This window comes from Talpa europaea (genome assembly GCF_964194135.1).
Source record: "Talpa europaea genome assembly, chromosome: 10".
Taxonomy (NCBI): Eukaryota; Metazoa; Chordata; class Mammalia; order Eulipotyphla; family Talpidae; genus Talpa; species Talpa europaea.
The window spans coordinates 106,231,389-106,251,230 of record NC_140077.1 but is presented as its reverse complement, the minus strand read 5'-3'; the positions used below and the strand labels follow the sequence as shown (position 1 = coordinate 106,251,230).

The 19,842-nt window shown below is 37.6% G+C and overlaps 1 protein-coding gene across 3 annotated transcripts in view; it reads right to left on the bottom strand.

Annotated features, from left to right (window-relative positions):
• LRBA (LPS responsive beige-like anchor protein) overlaps positions 1–19,842 on the bottom strand; it is a gene marked incomplete at both ends in the record, with an annotated part of 477,161 nt that overhangs the window by 33,850 nt on the left and 423,469 nt on the right. For 2 of the 3 annotated variants that reach the window (XM_084246225.1, XM_084246227.1), the window contains 3 exons: positions 1,007–1,069; positions 5,179–5,356; positions 9,668–9,757. In XM_084246225.1, the coding sequence (XP_084102351.1) occupies positions 1,007–1,069; positions 5,179–5,356; positions 9,668–9,757 (331 nt within the window). Of the gene's footprint in view, positions 1–1,006; positions 1,070–5,178; positions 5,372–9,667; positions 9,758–19,842 lie in introns of all 3 variants that reach the window. The other variant, XM_084246226.1, reaches the window with a different exon arrangement.

Sequence of the window (19,842 nt, the reverse complement as noted above, 5' to 3'; positions counted from 1 at the left end):
AAAATAGTAAATCAGCTTATTTACATGTTTTATTTAAAAGCTTTAATGTTCTAACAATTATATTTATGCCAAGGAAATCTGACAAGAGTCGGATATTCACACTAGCAGCATATTCCTATGGCAAGGCAATTAAGGTTTTCAGTCTGAAAGTTATTGAATATCATCTTTAACATCAAGGCTTAACATTTTTAGTGAAGTCACATTTTAATTCCTTCCCCACATGGATGAAAAATGTTAAACTAGAGATTTCACCTAACCTACTCAAAAAGCATAACAGCAATTAAATATTGGAAGTCATCTGCTGCAGATGCTCATTTCATTCCAATGGCTCTTTCTGGTCTCCTCCTCCGCCCCCCCCCCCAACAAATTTAACCTCCAATGGCAATTTATTGGGCTCTAGGACCCCAGGAAAATGAATACAAATATCCTAACACTGCCATTGGCTGGGCAATATATTTCAACTCTGAAACTGCTCTGCAATTGCACATTAATCCCCTCAGATTGAACAGAGGGTCCAGGAAGAAAGGATTGATCTCCTTTAATGATGAAACCCTGGCACTACAGTTTTATTTTTCACAACACAGGGCTGCTAAGAACCCCACTGTTATTATGAAAATTTCCCTAGCAAAGGAGCTCCATCACATTACCGGTGCACCAATTCATCATAACGTGCCTCGCTCCTGCTCATCAACAAGTCTGAGTGATGAAAAGATCCAATATTATCCTGACAGTACTTCATGCGCATTCTCAATCACACATTATTACAGCATCCATATTAATTTTCAGTGACACGCGTCCTAGGCCTGTTCAAATTAGGCAAACCAACGAGGGGGAGTTGATGAAATACCAGCATAGCCACAGCTCATTGCATTCCAATTTGCATGCAAATGGTTTATCAGGAAAATTCCATTCCCAGCAACCAGCAAGTGAAAAACAACTGTAATCTACACTTCAGGGCCACCATACAGAGCTTAATGAATCGCAAAGAGAGAAGGAAGTGACAGACCTATGAGAGGATCGATTTCCACTGGCAGCTGGTATGGCTGGTCTTGTACAGCACCTTGATGAGCTAGAATTCACAAAAGATGGGGGGATAAAAAGCATTATTTTTCATATAGCAAACTACATAAAAATGCCTAAGTCAAATCTTATGTAGAATTGTTTCCAACCTCCAAATCCCTCATACAGTTTTGTGAAATTTAAGGGGGAAAAAAATCCAGGTGCTTTTATGGCTAGCTTATTAAACATTTATTTTAGATTAGTGCTGTTCTGAACATGTGCCATCAGCAGTGGCTCCAGTCCTAGGCCATAAGCTATAGCAGATGCTTGACTGGCAACCTCTGATGCTGCAACAAAACAAAATTAAGTGGTAAAGCGCGCTGAAAACACAATGTGACAACCATCTGCTGACTGTAGCAAATACTATTTTTTTGTTACTTCTTAAAAAGGCAGTTTTGAGTGCTGCAGCACAAAGGATCCACAAAAACGTCAATTTATGATGGAGAAAGGGAAAGCTCTAAGTCAGGGAACATTTAGTGTTTCATCCATCACTTAAAACCAATCAATTGAAAGTTTGAATAAAAATAAAGAAAGCTATCCGTAGATAAATGTTTTAGTTAAGTGCATCTGGCTGAAACATTTTCTGAAAGACTGGATTGAGGTTTTTTTTTTTTTAAAAAAAAGTTTTTATTAATATCTAACATTTCCATGGCTTCCATTTTCCAGAGTATTTGAAATACCCCGAGAAGGAAATGAGTAACAAAAATCAATCTATACTAAAAATAGTTTGTTCTATTCTCAAAACATTTCTAAAGATTCAAGCATATTTATTTTGTAATTGAAGAGAGACTTCACAGGCTGTCTCCCTGTAAAAGTGGAAGGACTCAAGGAGGTGAAGAACTGTATTAGGAAGTGGGAGCTGCCACAAGCTATCTCACAAACCTGAAAGTGAAGGCTTTGGAATAGGTGATATTTCCAGCTTTGTGATTCTGTCAGTTAAATTCTGTGCCCCCTTCCAAATGACTCAGCTATACATCAGCCTGGTAAGTATCTGCCTTTTGTAGACTCCTAAGCATTTAAAATACTGGTCAGTATTAGTACTCTACTTAGTATTATCAGGTTTTAGGAACTCTTTTTTACTGTCCTGAAGGGAGATTATTTTAAAACTTAGGAGATTATTTTAAAACTTATTAAGTCACCACTTCCCATTATTAAATACCAAGATTTTAAGGATGTTCGGAAGATCATTCATTCTAATAAAAATACCTGAATAACTGCAATATTAGCATTAGAAATTACACTTGGGCGTGTTTAAGAAATTAAGGTGGCTGAAGGAAGGAAGCTGTATGGCTCACTCTTTTTCACTGAAGGCATTGTCTTTGCCGGTTACTGTCTCTACCAGTAAAGATATCACAGGGCAGGTACAGGAAATGGTGAGGGAAAATGTACCATGGCCTCTCATTTACCCCACAGTGCCATTTACTTCCAGTAAAGCCAGTGCCAATTAACACTGTAATACCTGGAGAATTTACCTTTACTTCTCTGAGAATTTGGGATCATAGAAACATTAAAACCAAATTGTCAATGAAAGAAGTTTAGGAGGTTAACTCTCTATGGTAATGTCTCAAATCCTAGTTCTGCCACTGAATGCCTGTGTGACACTAAGTTATGTAGTCTCTGTATTTCAGGCCCTTGATCTGTAAAATGGATTAGATGGCTTAGGCTGAAAGATATGAAAAACGTTAATACCTGACATTTTGAGCTATAAAAATGGTAATTTCATATGGTTCATGAGCCTGCATCCTAAGGGAATTAGGTGAGTTAATACACATAAAGTGATTAAAGCAGTATTTAGGACAGGGCCTCCCTGGTGGTGCAAGGGGTTAAGATGCAACCTACAAAGCTATCTGCAGCCACTGCAGCATCAGTTCGATCCCCGGCCAGGGAGCTACCCACATGGCATAGCCGATCTCTCCTGACTCGCCCGCTGCTTCTCTCAACAATGTATTTCAGTCAGTTTGCCTGTTGTGCTCCCCACTCCATCTCTGGTGTATCCTCTCACCCCCCCAACACACCTCTGGCCTGTACCCCAGTTCTTGCATGCATAAATAAATATTTTTTTAAAAAACAGTATTTAGGACATAAAACATGCTCTATAAACACTGCTATTATCTTATTTTTTCAGAAATTCTACAAGACATTCTTGTAGAAGGAAAGATTAAGATGATTTTCTTTTCTAAATCAGGACTTGGGCACTACTAAAAGAAATGGTGAGAGTTGTCTGTCTCATCAAAAGTTAGGGAAGCTATGGATTCTTAGGAAAAAAAAAACAAAAACTAAATTTAAAAAAATTTACTATAACAGGAATTTTATATTTATTGATGAAAAACTGTTAGGTGTTTTTGATCTTCGTTTTAAATCAAGACATCCTGACAAGCAAAGGTAACACAAGACAGGAAGAGAGATCAGATTTATATAAACTTGGCTAAAATGAGGCACAGACTTAATAAAATGGATGCTTTATATTTTTAGGTATAGGTATAGCTCAGAATCGGAAATCACATAGTAGAAAGATAACCATCGGTGTATTACCATATGTTATCATTCTTTGTGCTTATCCGGTAAAGATTCGTGTGCCAGGCCAGAGGGTGGGGACAAAAACTACTACTGACACAGATACAAACACAAAGAAGTCACACTGGGGAGAATTACAGGCCAAGAATTGTCAGAATGAAAGCAGTCCCTCAAGCTCCTGTCTCACAAAAAGGTGAACGTGAGCTGGGGAAGCTGGAGGCTTCATAGTGGTGCTCTAGCAGAGGGGCATTTACTAAATTACTTATCGGTAAAAAAACCTAGAAGTAGGAAAATAACGCCTGACAACCAAATAGTAAAGCAAGCAAGCTCTTTGGTCAGGGAAATAGGTTGGCTCTAAGGGGGTTGGGGGGGAGGTGCCAGGAGCAGTTATCAGTACCTAGGGTGTGTCTCTAACAAACTAAGTATCATCTGGAGACTGAGGAGCCCTCAGATTGAGCCAACTCAGTTCCTGCTGAGCTAGCTCTTTGATAGGCTAAACTGAGGACAGAGGGCGGAGGGTGGCCAGGGCTTTCTAGCAGTTGGAAGGTTTGTCTTTCCTCACATGATGGCCCTGATGTCACACCTACTGGTGCTTTTGCTAAGCTTGGAAAGTAACTGCACACAGATTAAGTGAAACCACCAGCATGCTTTCCTTCTAATGAGTAGTATTTAGAGGACTCAAAAGCCACATCTCTTAAATTATAACCTGTGTCTCCAAATGTAAGCATGCTATTTGCTTCTCCATTTACCTCTAAGATAAGTTCATGTGAAGAAAAAGGAGGAAAAGGACTTAATAGTGACAATATATGCCTACTTTAATTTTTACCTTTTCTAATTTTTCTGAAATCCATTCTCTAATAAATGTTGGCCATAATTTTATTTCTAATGGCCAGGAAAATGGTTAGATCTGATACAAATTCTGATACCAATCACAGATTCTTCATGATGGGCACTTCAGTGAGTGATAAAGTCTGAGTTAGAAAACTTGGGTTCAAACCTGTCTCTGCCACTGACTGGCCATTTAGGATGTTGAATACATTCCCCGGGCTCAGTGTCTTCCCTGATAAAATGTGGGGATGGACTACATGAACTATCACATCTCTTCAAACTTTGGTGGTTTTATGATTGAAATGGTTACTTCAGTATCTTGCCATTAGCTACCAAAACTATTCGGCATTTAATAGATTAGAATGTACCTAGGGGGTTGTACAATTTTGTTTGTAGAATCTTACCATGTCATGCATAAAAAAAGCTCATAGTAGAAAACTGTTGGTGTTTAATAAACAGATGAATGAGAAAGTGGAAAAAAGGGAAATAGCTGATAAATACACATTATTTATGGAAGACCATGGAATATATTTAAAATTTATATTAGAAATAATGTTTATCGCTAAGAAATAAAGACTATCCATGAGACGCAATAGAGTAGTCTTTATGTTTTAACATTTGTGCTATATGCCTCAGATGGGACTTCTTTAAACCTTTCAAACTTGCAAACATTTTGACTCAGACTAATTAAAAGCTTAAATGCTGAGATATATGTAAGTGGCTACAATAAAATCTCTATGCAGTGTTCAGTCTTAAAATATTTCCCGTCTTACTTACCGGGAAGGTTGTGCCACTTATTCACAGCGAAAAGCCTGTTAGCAGTGACTGTGATCACAGCGGGCGTGGCCAGACCAGGCTGGGTGTTGGCTGCCACATGAGTGACAGGAGAGTTGGAGGGGAACTTTAGGACCATGATAACATCCTGCTGGGCTTGGTCTGTGAACATCAATGGACTCTGCAGGAGGAGATACTGTTGAGTGGGAATGACAAGACCCAAATATACAAGGAAAAGACAAAAAAAGACAAGAAAGAGAGGGTGCAAGAAAAGAAGAGGAAGACCATGTTAACACAAGTTGCAGTGAGAAAACAGCAAGCAGAATGGCTTATAGAAGCAGCAATTAGGATTTCTTTGTTTTTCATATACAACTTTAGGTGAATTGTTTGGTGATCAAAGTGGACTACAACAGAAACACCTTAAAAATCCATATATTTTATTAGTTCCCATCCCCATTCCACTCCCATGAAGAACTAAAAGAATGATTTGAATTAGATTCTAAATAAGCAAAGTATTGAGATTGCATTAAACCATTCGAATTGCTATTATGTGTTAGTTACCAAAAAAAGGAACAAAAGTTAGCAATAAGCACGACAGCAAGCCAAGGTAATTTCCAAAGATCATCAAAAGTTGTTGAATTAGCATGAAGATTTTGACAACTAAATAAAAAGATGATTAAAACAAATATATTTATAAACAATAGCTATACACATGCTTGCATTATTACAGTAGAGAAATAACTTATGGACGTAATATACAAACTTAATTATAAAGGTGTTTCAAAGCAATGGATAATTAAATGTACTTGTAAAAACAATATATTTATATAGTGTACCAAGTCATAAATACTGCCCTATTATAATGCAAATGCCACCGCTTTTTACTGTAGCTGAGGAAAAACCCAGATTTCTTTCCTCCCTCTTGGAAAAAAAAAAGCTCAAACTTCTGATTTCTTCTTTGAAAAGCAGAAGGTAATTGAAAATGTTAAACAAAACACTGTTCTAATAACTAGCAACAAAATAAATCTTGAAGTCTACTAAAGATTTAGAACATTCCTACAACCTGTATGTCATAATTCAAGACATACAGAACACCACTCTGATTTACTGCCTTTATTTATACTTTGTGGTAGTATGCTATCATACAGTAATTGCACTGTACATTTTCAGCAATTCTCTTCTACCATGTCTATTTTCTAGCTGATTAGTATCATTCAGAATGGAAACACTTTGATGAAGTGCTTCTGGCTGCTTTCCTGTTGCCATATTTCAAAACACCAGGTATATGTAAATGTGTAGGCACATATATTAAACACATATTTATTCAGAACTGCTAATAAAAAATTAAATACATTTGCATTTTTATTATCAGTCCTTTTAAAAAAGTTATTAAGAGTACTTAGAAAAACATATTGCACTAAGAATTCCTATTTGCACTCTTTGCATAAAGGTGTAAATAAAGGCAACTAATAAGCTACCCAGACACCCTTCTGAGCAAGTGGCTAAAAGCCAATCAATATTATGAGTTAATCCTCCCTGGATGCTCATTCAATTAAAGGTGTCAGTAATGCCTCATCTGATGTGGCCTCAATTAAATCCAACTATCTGATGGTGTGAAAACACAGGGGGATACAGCAACAGCAGCAAAACCAGACAAATAGGCAGCCTTCGTGTGCTTGCTAATTACTACACCTGGTGTATATTATGGCTCATGCACTTAACGCAGCACGAGGTGGCTTTAATTCCTGCTATAGCCGTGCGCGCACGCGCATGTGTGTATGTGTTGATGGTTGGTGGGAGAACTCATCTGAATGTTAGTAAAAACAATTAATAAACATCTGGGTCTTTGATTTTTAAAACCTCTGGTATCAGTGAGTAATTTTCATCATACCAAGAACCTTTTACAGATAGTTTTAAGGAATTCTGTGAAACTGCATAAAAATGAGAAACAAAGAACAAACACACTATAAGCTAACTTTGAAGAACTTTTGGGAAATGGAAATGAATGTCATTTCAGAATATCAAGACTTATTTTTCAGTTACATAGTTCAAATAATATTTACTAAAGTCTATTTATAAACTTTGAGAAAATCTGAGTATAACGTACATCATAAAGTCTCACTAAAAGGAAGCTCATACACATTGTTGAGCTTAAACACTAATATTATAAATACAATTAGACTCAAATTGAATAATTCCAATGTTTATGCCTTAAAAAAAAACACAAAAACTCTGTTTAGGAAGAGTGTCTTGTTTACATAGTGACTCTAGTGGGCGAATTCTTAGCCAAATGACAACGACAAGCCACTGTCCACAGAAACTATGTCCAGAATGCTATCTGCACTCTTACAAGCTGTCCTTCGTCTGTCCCTCCATACTCCATCTTGACTACAGCTCTCAATGCAGGCAAATAGCAGGAAACCTCTTGGGAACTTCATCACATCCTAGGCTAATAAGTACAGAATGAAAAGCACTAGAAATAAGAAAAGGCACACCCCAGTGTATGGGCCAGTCTGTCCAATGGTGATGGCAGCAGCTGGAGAAGGACTGAACAGACCCCGAAATGACCCTGGCTGCTTTGGTGAGCCAAGCCCAACGTACAAGCAAGAAACTACTATCTAAATTTCATTTCGTCTTCCCAGGTGAAGTGTGCACTTGTTGATCTCTGGCTTCTTTTTAACATGATTTTCTTGCCCACCCACATGTGTGAATCTGAAAAACAGAATTTGCCTAAGTCTGAAAAGGAGTTCAGATATCCCATTCCAAGGATAACGTTAAAGGAAAGACGGTCTCCGGTCATTGTGTGAGCTTGTGCCGCCCTAGCTTAGGATACAAAGCTGCTCTCTCTTGATGAACCAATAATCCTTTGCCACTGAGGGTGGCTGGGCAGCAGGAACTCCCTCACTGCCCCAGTAACCAAGGCTGTGCAGTGACCCAGGTAGAAAATCAATGGAAAAAGGAGGACCTTCCATTAGCCAGCACCAAACAGCCTGAGTCTTGCTGACAAGCTATTACTAAAAGTAATTCCAAAGCCCAAACATAAATCACTCTTACTATTTTTATGGCATTATCTTCCATTGTTCTTGCTATATGTTGGGTTTTTGGTGTAGTCTTCTGCTTACTACAAGTTACCCTTTATGTTCACTCAAATCTGATTTCACCTGTTTAAAAAGCACCTGGAGGAGAAGGTGATGCAAATAATACTTTAAATGCTTGTGTTTTATGATGATGTACAACTCCCAGGTTAAAGAAGGGGGAAGAAAAAGCTGGGAGAAAGAAGACAACAGAGAGGGCAAAAGGACACAAAGGTAAGAGAAAGGGGAAAAAAAGAGCCAGAGGTAGAAAAGGGCTACATTTCTCTCTCTCTCTCTTGCTCTCTTGGCTGCTACTTTCTCCTCAGAAAGTCAGTATCCTACCATCTCTAAGGTACAACATGGAAATACCTTAAATTATTCACTGTATTTAGGGAAGCAGATTATATATATGCTTCTTCCTTTCTTTAAAACAGTAATAAGGAATCTGTTTGAGAGACAATTCAAGAAAAAATATAATCTCCATGATCTGTTCTTTAATGAAATTATTTTTAGCATGAAACTCTATTTTTACTATAGTGAATTTTTAAAACATGACTGAAGAATTTGCCCTGTGAAATTTCAGGAAACGGTAAAAGTGGAATAGCCACATTATTTTGGAGCTTGTCTATTTCCCGACTCCCAATTCTGGGCTGACTTTTAAGTTATTTTAGCCAAAAAGAATGGTTAAGTTATTTTAACCAGAAAGAACTTCAAGAAGTTGAGCAGAGGTGTTCTTGGAACACTGCTCCTACCATGGTGTGGCCTGGACTAATAGCTTCTTCAATGATGAAAGACCCCAGGGAAGGGATGTCTGGCCCTGTCAGCCCATCCCATAGCAGCATATGTGCATGCGGAAGTGAGAGGACAAAATTCCTGCCTACCCCTCAGAATCACAAGAAATGGAAATCATTGTTTTTATGCCACTAAGCTTTATGGCATTTCTTCTTTCTTCACTCTGAGATTCCTTATCCTCAGAAACAATAACTTATGTATCAGGATTGATTTTAAAATTTCCAAACTGAAAAACATCGAGGTATAAAAGATAAACACAACTGTAAAACTAACCTAGAAACATACAGGATCAAACTGTGCAACATCCATAGTGTGTGTGTCTGGAGTTTTTATCCTATAGTGAGGCTACTTGGTATCTACGAGCCTTTCAATTCTGCAACACAAACATGAACTGATGAAATGCGAGTGCACCAGAGCAATGCTTGACTTCCAAAAGATACCAGGAGAGCATGTAATAATATCGGCAGGTTGGCAGAGGGTTACCAAATAACGGCACAGGAAGGACAGGCCTAGATCTGGTGGAGAATCTCAAGCAGAGTAAAAGACTTATGCATGTGCAGCATAGTCTCAAAGAAAGGTAAGAAGTAAAAGCAAAGTGAAAGCAGAGCGCAAGAGAAGGCACTTACCACTTGCATGGCAGAACCTCTAGGAGGATGGGGCTCTATGAGTAGCTGAGACGGTGTCTGGCCAAAACTTCGGATTTGAGCTTCAATGGCCTGAAAAAGATATGGGCAAGTCTAAAGGTTAAAGGTGCTACTTAGGGGCAATAGAACCACCCTGTCACCTAAAATGTCATTCTACATTTCAGGCTTGTTTCATATTGAAAATCAACCTTGTGTTTTCACAGGCACTAAGCACCAGGAAAGGGCACGGAGGGGGAAGTCATCCTTCGGTAGCGTGAAAGCCGTTCCTATGAAGCCCTGTGAAACGTTTTCTCATCTTGTTCAGCGATATGAAACAGAAAGCCGCTATTACAACCAGAAATTGTCTTTTGGGGCCTTATCTCTGTTTTCTTACATTTTCCCCCCTGCCTGTATCATCCCCGGTTACTAAAGCCAGTTTTTCACAGAAAACCTATTGCTACTTTGATTCTTGGCCCCATTTCATTCTGTGAAATAAAAAGGAGGGGGAAAATGAAACACAGAACTTGTGAAAGTGGCTTGGTATGATGACTCATGCCCTAGGAAAAACATTATTGTTGACAGTGTCTTTGAACTTAGGTGGCTAAATAACAAAGTAAAAGCCATGTGTTGCATCTGGGTCTGAAATAGTTGAACCAGAAACTAGCTAAATGTAAGAAACACGTGATGTGTCCTTTTTTTTTCCCCATCACTTATTTACTTATTTTTTTTCACATTTAAAGTTTTATTTTTTTAAATAAATTTTATTTTTATAGTCCCCATACAATTGCAACCCCCTTATTTTGACCCCAATCCCTCCCCTCCCCGCCCCCCACCACCCCAGAGTGTCTCTGGTTCATAGTCTTTTTTGTTGATTTGATTTTCACTTTCTTATAGTTATTCATTTTCCTGGTCCCTTATTTAAGTTTTCTAGATTCCTGCTATGAGTGAGACCATCCGGTATTTTTCTTTTTCTTTCTGGCTAATTTCGCTGAGCATGATCCCTTCCAGCGCCATCCATGTTGCTGCAAATTGCATGTGTTTATCTTTTTTGAATGCTGAGTAATATTCCATGGTGTATATGTACCAGTGATGTGTCCTTTTTGAAAGATGTATGCACGCACTCTTTGCAAGGCACTTTCCCACCATGGTTCCTCCCAGCCACCTAGCAGATATTTCCCAAACACCAGTGGCCTCCTCATCACGGGAAACTGCTAACTGCAACGCTATCACTACCTGTAATTATTCTGTTTACTTGTTTATATGTGCCTCCTCCCAGTAAAATACAAGATCCATGAGAGCAATGACACACCTGGTCTTCTCACTAAGATCCCTACCCTGGGTGAATGAATAAGTACTACCATATATAATGAGGGAGAAAACAAAGCAGATATATAATGACTTCTGAATTAGCCATGCAACAGTTACTTTCAGGCTAAAAAAATATAGAAAAACTCTCAAGTTCATAAGAAAATATATATTCATCATTTTTTTAATCCCTAAGGAAATCGGTCTCTAATTTTTATATGCTCTGTAGGCAGTAAGTCATAAACAAGGGAATACGATCAGTTACTAATTTCTTTTTTTTTTAAAGATTTATTTATTTATTTATTTATTTATTTATTTATTTATGCAATCACTGGGTACAGTCAGAAGCGCGGGAGGGTGAGAGAATTCACCAGAGCCAGAGCGGGGAGCAGAGCAGGCAGAAGGACCAAAGTACACTGCTGAGGGGAGCAGCGGGCGGCAGGAAAGGTCTGCGTGCCATGTGGGACCCACCTCCGGTGGCCGGGGAGCAGCTGGGGATGGAACCGTTGCCGCAGAGGCCGCGGGCAGCTTTACAACCCAGCGCTCAACCGCTGCGCCACCAGGGAGGCCCACTAATTTCTCTTTACCTGATGAGGATACTACTAGTAACCTTCATAAAGACCTCGTATGTAACAGTGATAGCATTTATTCCTTCAAGCATTTGATGATCAACAACTATCGACCCAGCACTCTTAGGTCTTAGTGTTATCTGTCACTGAAAAATTCATTCCTGACATAGTAAGCAGGGCAAATGTACCTGGACTATTGAGAAATAGTTTGATGCTGTCAGTTCACTAACTTTAAGGTACACCTTAGGCAGGAAAGATTGGAAAGCAGCTCTGTGAAGGCTGAATGGTAAGGTGGAAGCAGCACAGGTTTGAAATCCCACAGACCATGTTCAAATCCTGAATACTTATCACTTATGAGCTGTGTGACCGAGGTAAGTTACTTAAGTTTTAATTTTCTCTCCTGTAAAATGTAAATAATAATATTACTCACCTCAGTGTTAAAATAAGGGTTGAATGATATGGATGCAAAAAATATAACTAAGTGCTGGCACTGATTAGATCCTCAATATGCAGTCCACAAATACTCACTGAGGCTGCTGACAAGTTTAATAACAAACATTAATCTGGCATTCACTATTTGCCAGGAACTTTTCTAAATAATTTACTATCTTATGTCACTTAATCTTTAAATTGTATGACATCAATACTTTAATAGATCCCTTTTATAGATAAGGAAATAATGCACAAAAGAATTTAAATTGTGTATTCAAAGCCACAGAGGAACTAACTGGCACACTCAAAACTTGCCCCTAAACAACTTGATTCTACAACTTACAGACTCTCTCTCAATCATTAAGAAACTATCCTTCCTCCGTATCTGTTAGGTACTCTGCCAGGCCTGAATAAGACACAGCACCCTCCAAAAACAATGAGCTTGAAGTCCAAAGAATGGCTGAATAAGGTGCCTCTATGATCACCATCATCACCATCGGCATCACAGTGAATGAGGTATATTTAAGACACAATTAGTAGAGCAGTGTGCCGAGATGAGGGCTGGTTTCATATAATAGAAGACTGACTAGACTTGAGGTACAAGAAAAAGGAGTCAGTAAGAAGCTAGGAATAAGGACCAGGATCACTTTCAGAACACATCTAAGATTTTTTGATGGTGTGAAATTCATTGATGATCAACATCACGGACAATCTTGAGTAAGAAAAGAAAATTACAAAAGGCAGCTTGAGGCCTGAAGATAGTAACACAGAAGGAGGTAGGAGCACAGCTGTGTTAACACAGATTTAGAGACTGAGTTTATGAATGTGAACCCTAAGACTCTTTTTTTTTTTAGATTTATTTATTTATTTATACAAGCACTGGGTACAGTCAGAAGCACGGGAGGGTGAGAGAGTTCACCAGAGCCAGAGCGGGGAGCAGAGCAGGCAGAAGGACCGAAGTACACTGCTGAGGGGAGCAGCGGGTGGCAGGACAGGTCTGCACGCCATGTGGGACCCTCGCCAGCAGCCGAGTATCGAACCGGCGCTGCAGAGGCTGCAGGCAGCTTCGCGGCCCGGCGCTCAAGCACTGCGCCACCAGGGGAGACCCAAGACTCTTTTAAGAACAGCTAGCAAAGCCGTGACCTTTCCCTTGGTTGCTGCCCTTGCTGATCCCGGTGTAGTTGCCCACACTAAAAGGAAGCTGAGAGGAGCTGTTGATTTGGGCAGTTCGCCTGTAGTGTCAGATGGTGCTGCCTGACTTTGCCATTTAGCTTCTGAGTGACTTTGGACAAGCTTAATTTCTATTGCCCCATCTAGACAATAAAGAAATACCTACCTCAGTGGATTGTTTAGAAAATTAAATACTACATAAAAGATACACAGTAGCTAACATGAAAAGCGCTAAATGCAGTGCTGTTATGAATTTGATTCAGGGTGATCCTCATTAAACACAGCCGCAACCAGGGAGCGAAGGATGGTGTTGGCATTTACAATGATAAAGGTGAACACATCGTAGACAGTTGAAATCTGACTCTGGATTTCAAAATATACTGCAGGGCTAAGTGCCCTGTGACAGAAAGATCTCTTTAGAGGATCAGAGAACAGCCCCAAACACAAGCAACTGCATCCCTCAATGTTTATGGAAGCTGTGGTATTTGAAAGGGATGAGTATATGAAAGGATAAATCAACAGGTCTTACACTGATGACTCTGAGTAATGAAGAAAAGAAAAAAATTAATTATTTGAACTTGTACACATTTGAGAGACTAGTAAAGCAATGAATGGAAATAGAAGTTGCTGTTAGGGCCTCCCCTGGTGGCACAGCGGTTGAGCGCTGGGCTGCGAGGCTGCCCGCAGCCTCTACAGCGCCGAGGGTCACACACACACACACACACACACAAAAAGAAAGAAAGAAAGAAAGAAAGATGAGACAACTTTCAAAAAACATCAATTTTTTCATTTTAACATTTTTAAAAGTCAAAATTTTAATAGAATTTGCATGTTATATTGATCTCGTCTGAAGACTTTTGCAAGTCATGTATTATAATGATTTGATTATTCTGTCTCAGTGACAGAATCAAAGCTGTATTATTACACAGAGGTTAAATAATTTTCTTCCCAAGGTCTCAAGACATCTAAAAGAGCTGTATAATACTTAGATGCAAACACTTGACTCTGGATTAGGCCTTGAGTTGTAGGTGACAAAAACGTAACAGAGAGGGATTTTTCAATTGTGAAAATTATGGAATAATATTATAAATAACAATGACTATGATCTCAAACTTTATAGACATACTTTATCTCATCAAATGAAAGTTATCCAGATTCTTATTATTTTTTAGATTAACTTCAACTGCTATATATATTATATAATAATTATATAAACATACAATAAACATATATATGTTTATTGAGGTAACTGATTTATAACACTGTATATGTTTTATATGTTTACACCTCTAAAAATGTATGTTACCACCCCATGCCCACCACCAAAGCACTAATAATCTTACACCATTTTTCATTCATCATGGTCTCCAAAACTATTTACACTGTTGATTACACCCTAGTTTCTTCACATTTTCTCTCCATGGTTTATATGGCTTTATACTTGCCCTGTTTTCTAACTTCTTATTTTCTTTCTTTTACTGACTTGGATTCTTTCTCACCCAAAAATTAATCACTGCAAGTTCTCTTTTAGTACTCTAATTTTCTCAATCTGAACTCTCTCCTGGAAACTTCCGCTACTGTTAAGACTTCAAACTTGACTTTTATTTGAAAGATTTCCTAATCAATAACCACAGAATTCTTAATGTCCTTAGAGTATGCATTTATAGCTTTTCCTGATGGTCGTTTAGATATACTGTTTATGTCTCAGCACATGTAAAAATCAACAAAGATTTCATTCTAACTTCCTCAGTCAAACCTTAGTATCCTCTTCTGATTTCTATTTCATTCTCAGAATCATGCTGACACTTAAAATTTTCACATCTTCCTTTAGTATAGGATTGTTCACTAGACCTAATCACATCTTTTATAAAGTTTCTCATATTTATCAACAATCCTTTCTGGATCCAGGTCCCTTATAAATACAAGTATGAGGGTTTCAATAGTCTATATACTGATTTTCTTCAGTTAGTTTTTTCCTTCAGCATATCCTGCAGAATTGAGCTTTCCCAAACTCTCCATTGAGCAATTTCTCCTCATCAAAAGCATTAATGCCTAATACTTGAAAGACAAAGGCCAAATACCAGGCAATTAAGGTCTTCCTATCTCTCTTTTATTTCCTCATCCAATTCTGTTGTATGCTAATACTTTTCAGTCAGGTTTGGTTCACAAATATACCCAACCATTTCTCCCTTACATTTTCTCTCATGCCACTGCCCCTTCTAGATCCCTATCTTCAACTGTCTATGTCTTACTCCTCTCTAGAAATCCCTGGATAAGCTCTACCTTGATGGTGTAATAATTGAGATTTGTAATGCCAGTAATGTATCTGCTGCTTATGTTTCCAGTCTCATTCCCTAACACCTACTCTCTCAAGACTCTATATGAAATATAGCATACTGCCACTGTATATATTTTCTTCTCCTATTTTTCCTATTATTTTTCTCTGTGTGGTTGCACCTTTTTATTATTTAAGACTCAGCTCAGTCAACTCTGTCCTCTAGGAAATCTTTTTGTTGATCTTATCCAGATTGTTGCTGTCTCAACCTGTTGCTCCTAGAGCAACATGCACAGACCTTACTAGCTACTTTTCCAGTATTCCAGTTACTGGCTTAACTTCAGTCTTACCTATTAGACTATAAGTCTCCCTCATTACCAAGTATTTCTGTGCTTGGTGCAGTTTGACACATAGTAAGTGCACAATGAGTACTTGCTGAGTAAATGGTCATCCAAGTCAACATAATTCAGTAGTCAACATAATACAGCTAAGAGATACACTCCTATAACTATTATAAAGCAGCCTAGTACTGAATAAAACATTCTATTAAGCACTTCTACTAAAAAGCTTATTTTATTACTTAACATTCTTATTCATCAATTCCCTATTATTTCTATAAATAGCCTGTTACTACTTTCTAAAATACAATCTGAATTCAGCAGGCAGCTTTCCAGATGTTGAAATACATTGTAATAAAAAGACTATGCAAATACTTCAAGACATTCCAGTAAAACCACATATTTATATTTTATAAACAGCATCTCAAATATTACCTAGAGAATTTATTAATGGATTTCCAAATGGAAATATTATGAAAAGATTTTCAACAAGCTATTGTTTTCTTTGCCAACTATTGCATACTTGCATGATTTTATAGCTATCTACATATATATATGAACACAGTATATATAGAGACTATAGACACACACAATAGATAGTATGAAAAGGAGAAAAAAGAAAAGAAATAACAGTAAAGGGAAGCTGACTTGGTTTAATGAAAATGTGGTATTTGGCTTCAACTTAACAATGACTACTTGAATCTCTCTGAATTAGTCTTTTTAATCTAACAGAGAAAACAAGTTAACTCAGCACAACACTTAGTAACCAACCAAAAGTTGTAAAATTTTATTTTAATATGGGTTTGGGGGAAAAGTAATTTCAACATATGGATGCAATTAAGATAAACACATACGGTCGCTACTTTTTTTTTAAGCACACAACTGTGAAATTGCATTTATCCCCTTTATATTTACATCTACAAGCACTATAAAATTGTGATATGGATATTGAAAAAAATAATTTATTGAGGGAAAAAACGATGCCAATTATTAATAAATTTTTCTGAAATTAAGTTCTAGAGAGCTGTCTTAAAATTTAGAGTAAGTCTTCACCAACAGGTTTAAAATCCAAACAAGACTTCTATTTTGAATTTCAGAATATTTTAAGACTTAAAGAGTTACATGAACACAATCCTGTGATTTCTAATATGTTATATATCACATCATGGCATTATTTGTGCCAATTTTCCTCTTGTCCACACAACTGGACCTATGATAGGATATAATTTACTAGATATTTGATAGTTCTTTTTAAATATATTTACGAAATAACAATTATTATAGTGGACAGTTTTTCTTTTGTTTTTTTTTTCTGATGTCCCTCCGCCAAACCACCCATGCCCATGCCCTATTTGTAGACATACACACACATGTTATAACGGTAAACAGTCCAAAAAGAGCAAAGAGAAAGAGCGGGTAAATAAAAAAAGTAAAACTTATTCATAATTATAAATTGTGAAAATATGCATAGATTTCCCATTCATGCTTTTAACTGAGCCCATACATTCCAGCCACATTAAATTGAGGCCCAGCCCAGGCTCACTACAATCTCTACTCTTGTAACTGTCCATCTACTGCAGCATAATCCCAGCTGCCAATCTGAAAGAAACCAGCTAGTCAGAGCAGACACAACCAACAGAAACAAATGTCACTCAATAATGTTCAGCGGCACTGTGTTCATGGATAATTTCAAACAGTATCTCTGTCTAGAACACTGATGTGCTCATTCAAAACACCTCCATCTCTAGCTACTGGAAATGAGTAGATAAAGCAGCCTGCCTAGAAAAATAAGTGGAATGTTGCTTCAAAGAGGTTGCCAATGCTAAGAGGCAAACAGTGAAAAGTTTTTAAGGAAAAAAAAAGTCAGGAGAGTTAATTTACTGCACTTGGGAGGCTACATTACATCTCAAAACCAGACAAATATCTTTAAATTATGTTATGGAAAGAAGTCATTTGGTCATTCATTTGCTGAGAATCATTTAGCTTACTGTCACAATAATATTTTATGAGCATCCACTGTGTAAAAACACTGCAATGAGGGACAGTGAGGAATCAGATGACAGGCGCCTGAAAGACGACACAGCCTGCACACATGCACCCATACACACGCTCCAGTTACCAGCAGGGACAGAGACAGGTAAGACAACAAATTAACTGTTACAAGTTTAATAATACTAAACATTTTAAAATCTGCACTTGACATAAGTATTTCTCAGATTCTGCTCTTAAATAGACATTCTGTTGCTTCTTTTTACTAATAACAAAAACTAAAAGCAATCTAACTATATTCAAAGTGAAATTCATTAGCTTTTTAGAAATAAAACAAGGTTGTTATTCCAAACTTTCAGAAGTCTATCATACTTGCAAATAATCTTACATAGGTTTTTCAAGTCTATGCAATTGTTTTTAATTTAAATCTTTCTACACGCTTGTATTTAGTTTAAAATTAGAGAACAAAATTCTCTTGATTTTAGACTAGTTCTCATATCCTCAATTTGAAATGAAGCTACAGCAGAGGTGCACGACACCAGCCATGCATAACAGAAAGGACTCCTCAGACACAGATGACAACCACTATGCACGCGTGCTCTGCTTTCTGCCCACGGATGTGTAGGTTAGCCACACCTACCGAACTAGGAAGTCTGCAAATGTCTAACAACTAGCAGAATACAAAGAATTAACTTTACTGACAACTTTAGTTCATTTAATTGACTAAATGAAACTTTGATTATTGTGGTTTTGATATATAAGAAAGTCTGGCATAATTTCAAGGTATATTTTTTATGTAGGTTTTCAATTAAAACTTGACTAATCCTTACCGTTTATTTGGCTTTTCATTGTGCAGTTCCTGTCCTGCACTGTGTCAAATATGCCATCTGTGTAACACACTTCTGGCCAGAGATGCTTCTGGATTATTTTTGTAACACTCTGAATCGTGGCTGCATGAAATCTTAACTTATTGTATTCAATACTTGTTAAATTTACTCAACTGCTACAATCATTGTAATCATGTTGTCCTATCCTACTCTTAAATCTCACTGCAGTCACAAGATTCTTGCCCCACCTGCTTAAACAGGCTTACAGACCATTCCCTCAACTATTTAACAAATGTTAACAATGCTATAAATACCAATTGTGTTTATGCTTTCTGAAAGATTCACTGCAGTCAGTGTTCTGCAGTAGTGTTAGAGCTGAAATAAGCTGTTGACTCCCACCATGAAAGTGACTGAATCCAAAGCCAAAAATGCTTTTTCCTTGGATAAGATATCTGATTTGCTACTGCTGTCATGAAACTGAGGTCATGTAAACTTAACCACTCTGCTCCTGCTTTTGGAAAACAGACTTTCTCAGAATGATTATGTGTTGCTAAAAGAGCATTTGGAGGGTAAATTTGGAAGAGGAAAACCTACCACTGACACTAAACACAACTTAGGGAAACTTTTCAGGTTTCACTTTTATGTTGAGACGCACTATACATTATTCTTTGAATTGAGCAATGTCATGATTCGCTTTCCCTTCTTCGCTACCCATCTATGTATACACATGAGCTCCATTTTCAAAAGGAAATTAACAACTTTAATTTCTAAACTCATGGAAACATAAAATTACATAGCTCTTGCTTGAAAAGTAAAGGAGAAAATGATGCAGCCAGAGGAATGACAGTAAGTCTCATAGCATGGTGAAAGATGAGAAAGCATAAAACAATGTTGTTCATATTAATGGTGTTCCTAAGTAATGTCTACCTGCAGGGCATCTTTCAGCCTTCACACCTCCAACAGCCTCCCCCTTACCACCTCCATCTGTTTCTGTACAGCCCTCCACAATGGCTGCTTCACACCCTGTGCTATACCTGCGTGCTCCTTTATGTCAAAATCTATTATCAAACCCTATGCACAAACAGCTAAAGGATTGCTAAAAAAATCTGCAACTATATAAATGATCGCTAATGATGGAATTCAAATATTAGTGAAAGGTGGTGAATTCTAGGGCAGAATTTTTTTTCAGTATATATCAAACTATATTATATAGGAGCTGTCATAGCTAGATTTCAGCATCTGACTGTTAAAGCTTGAATTTCCTATTCATTCA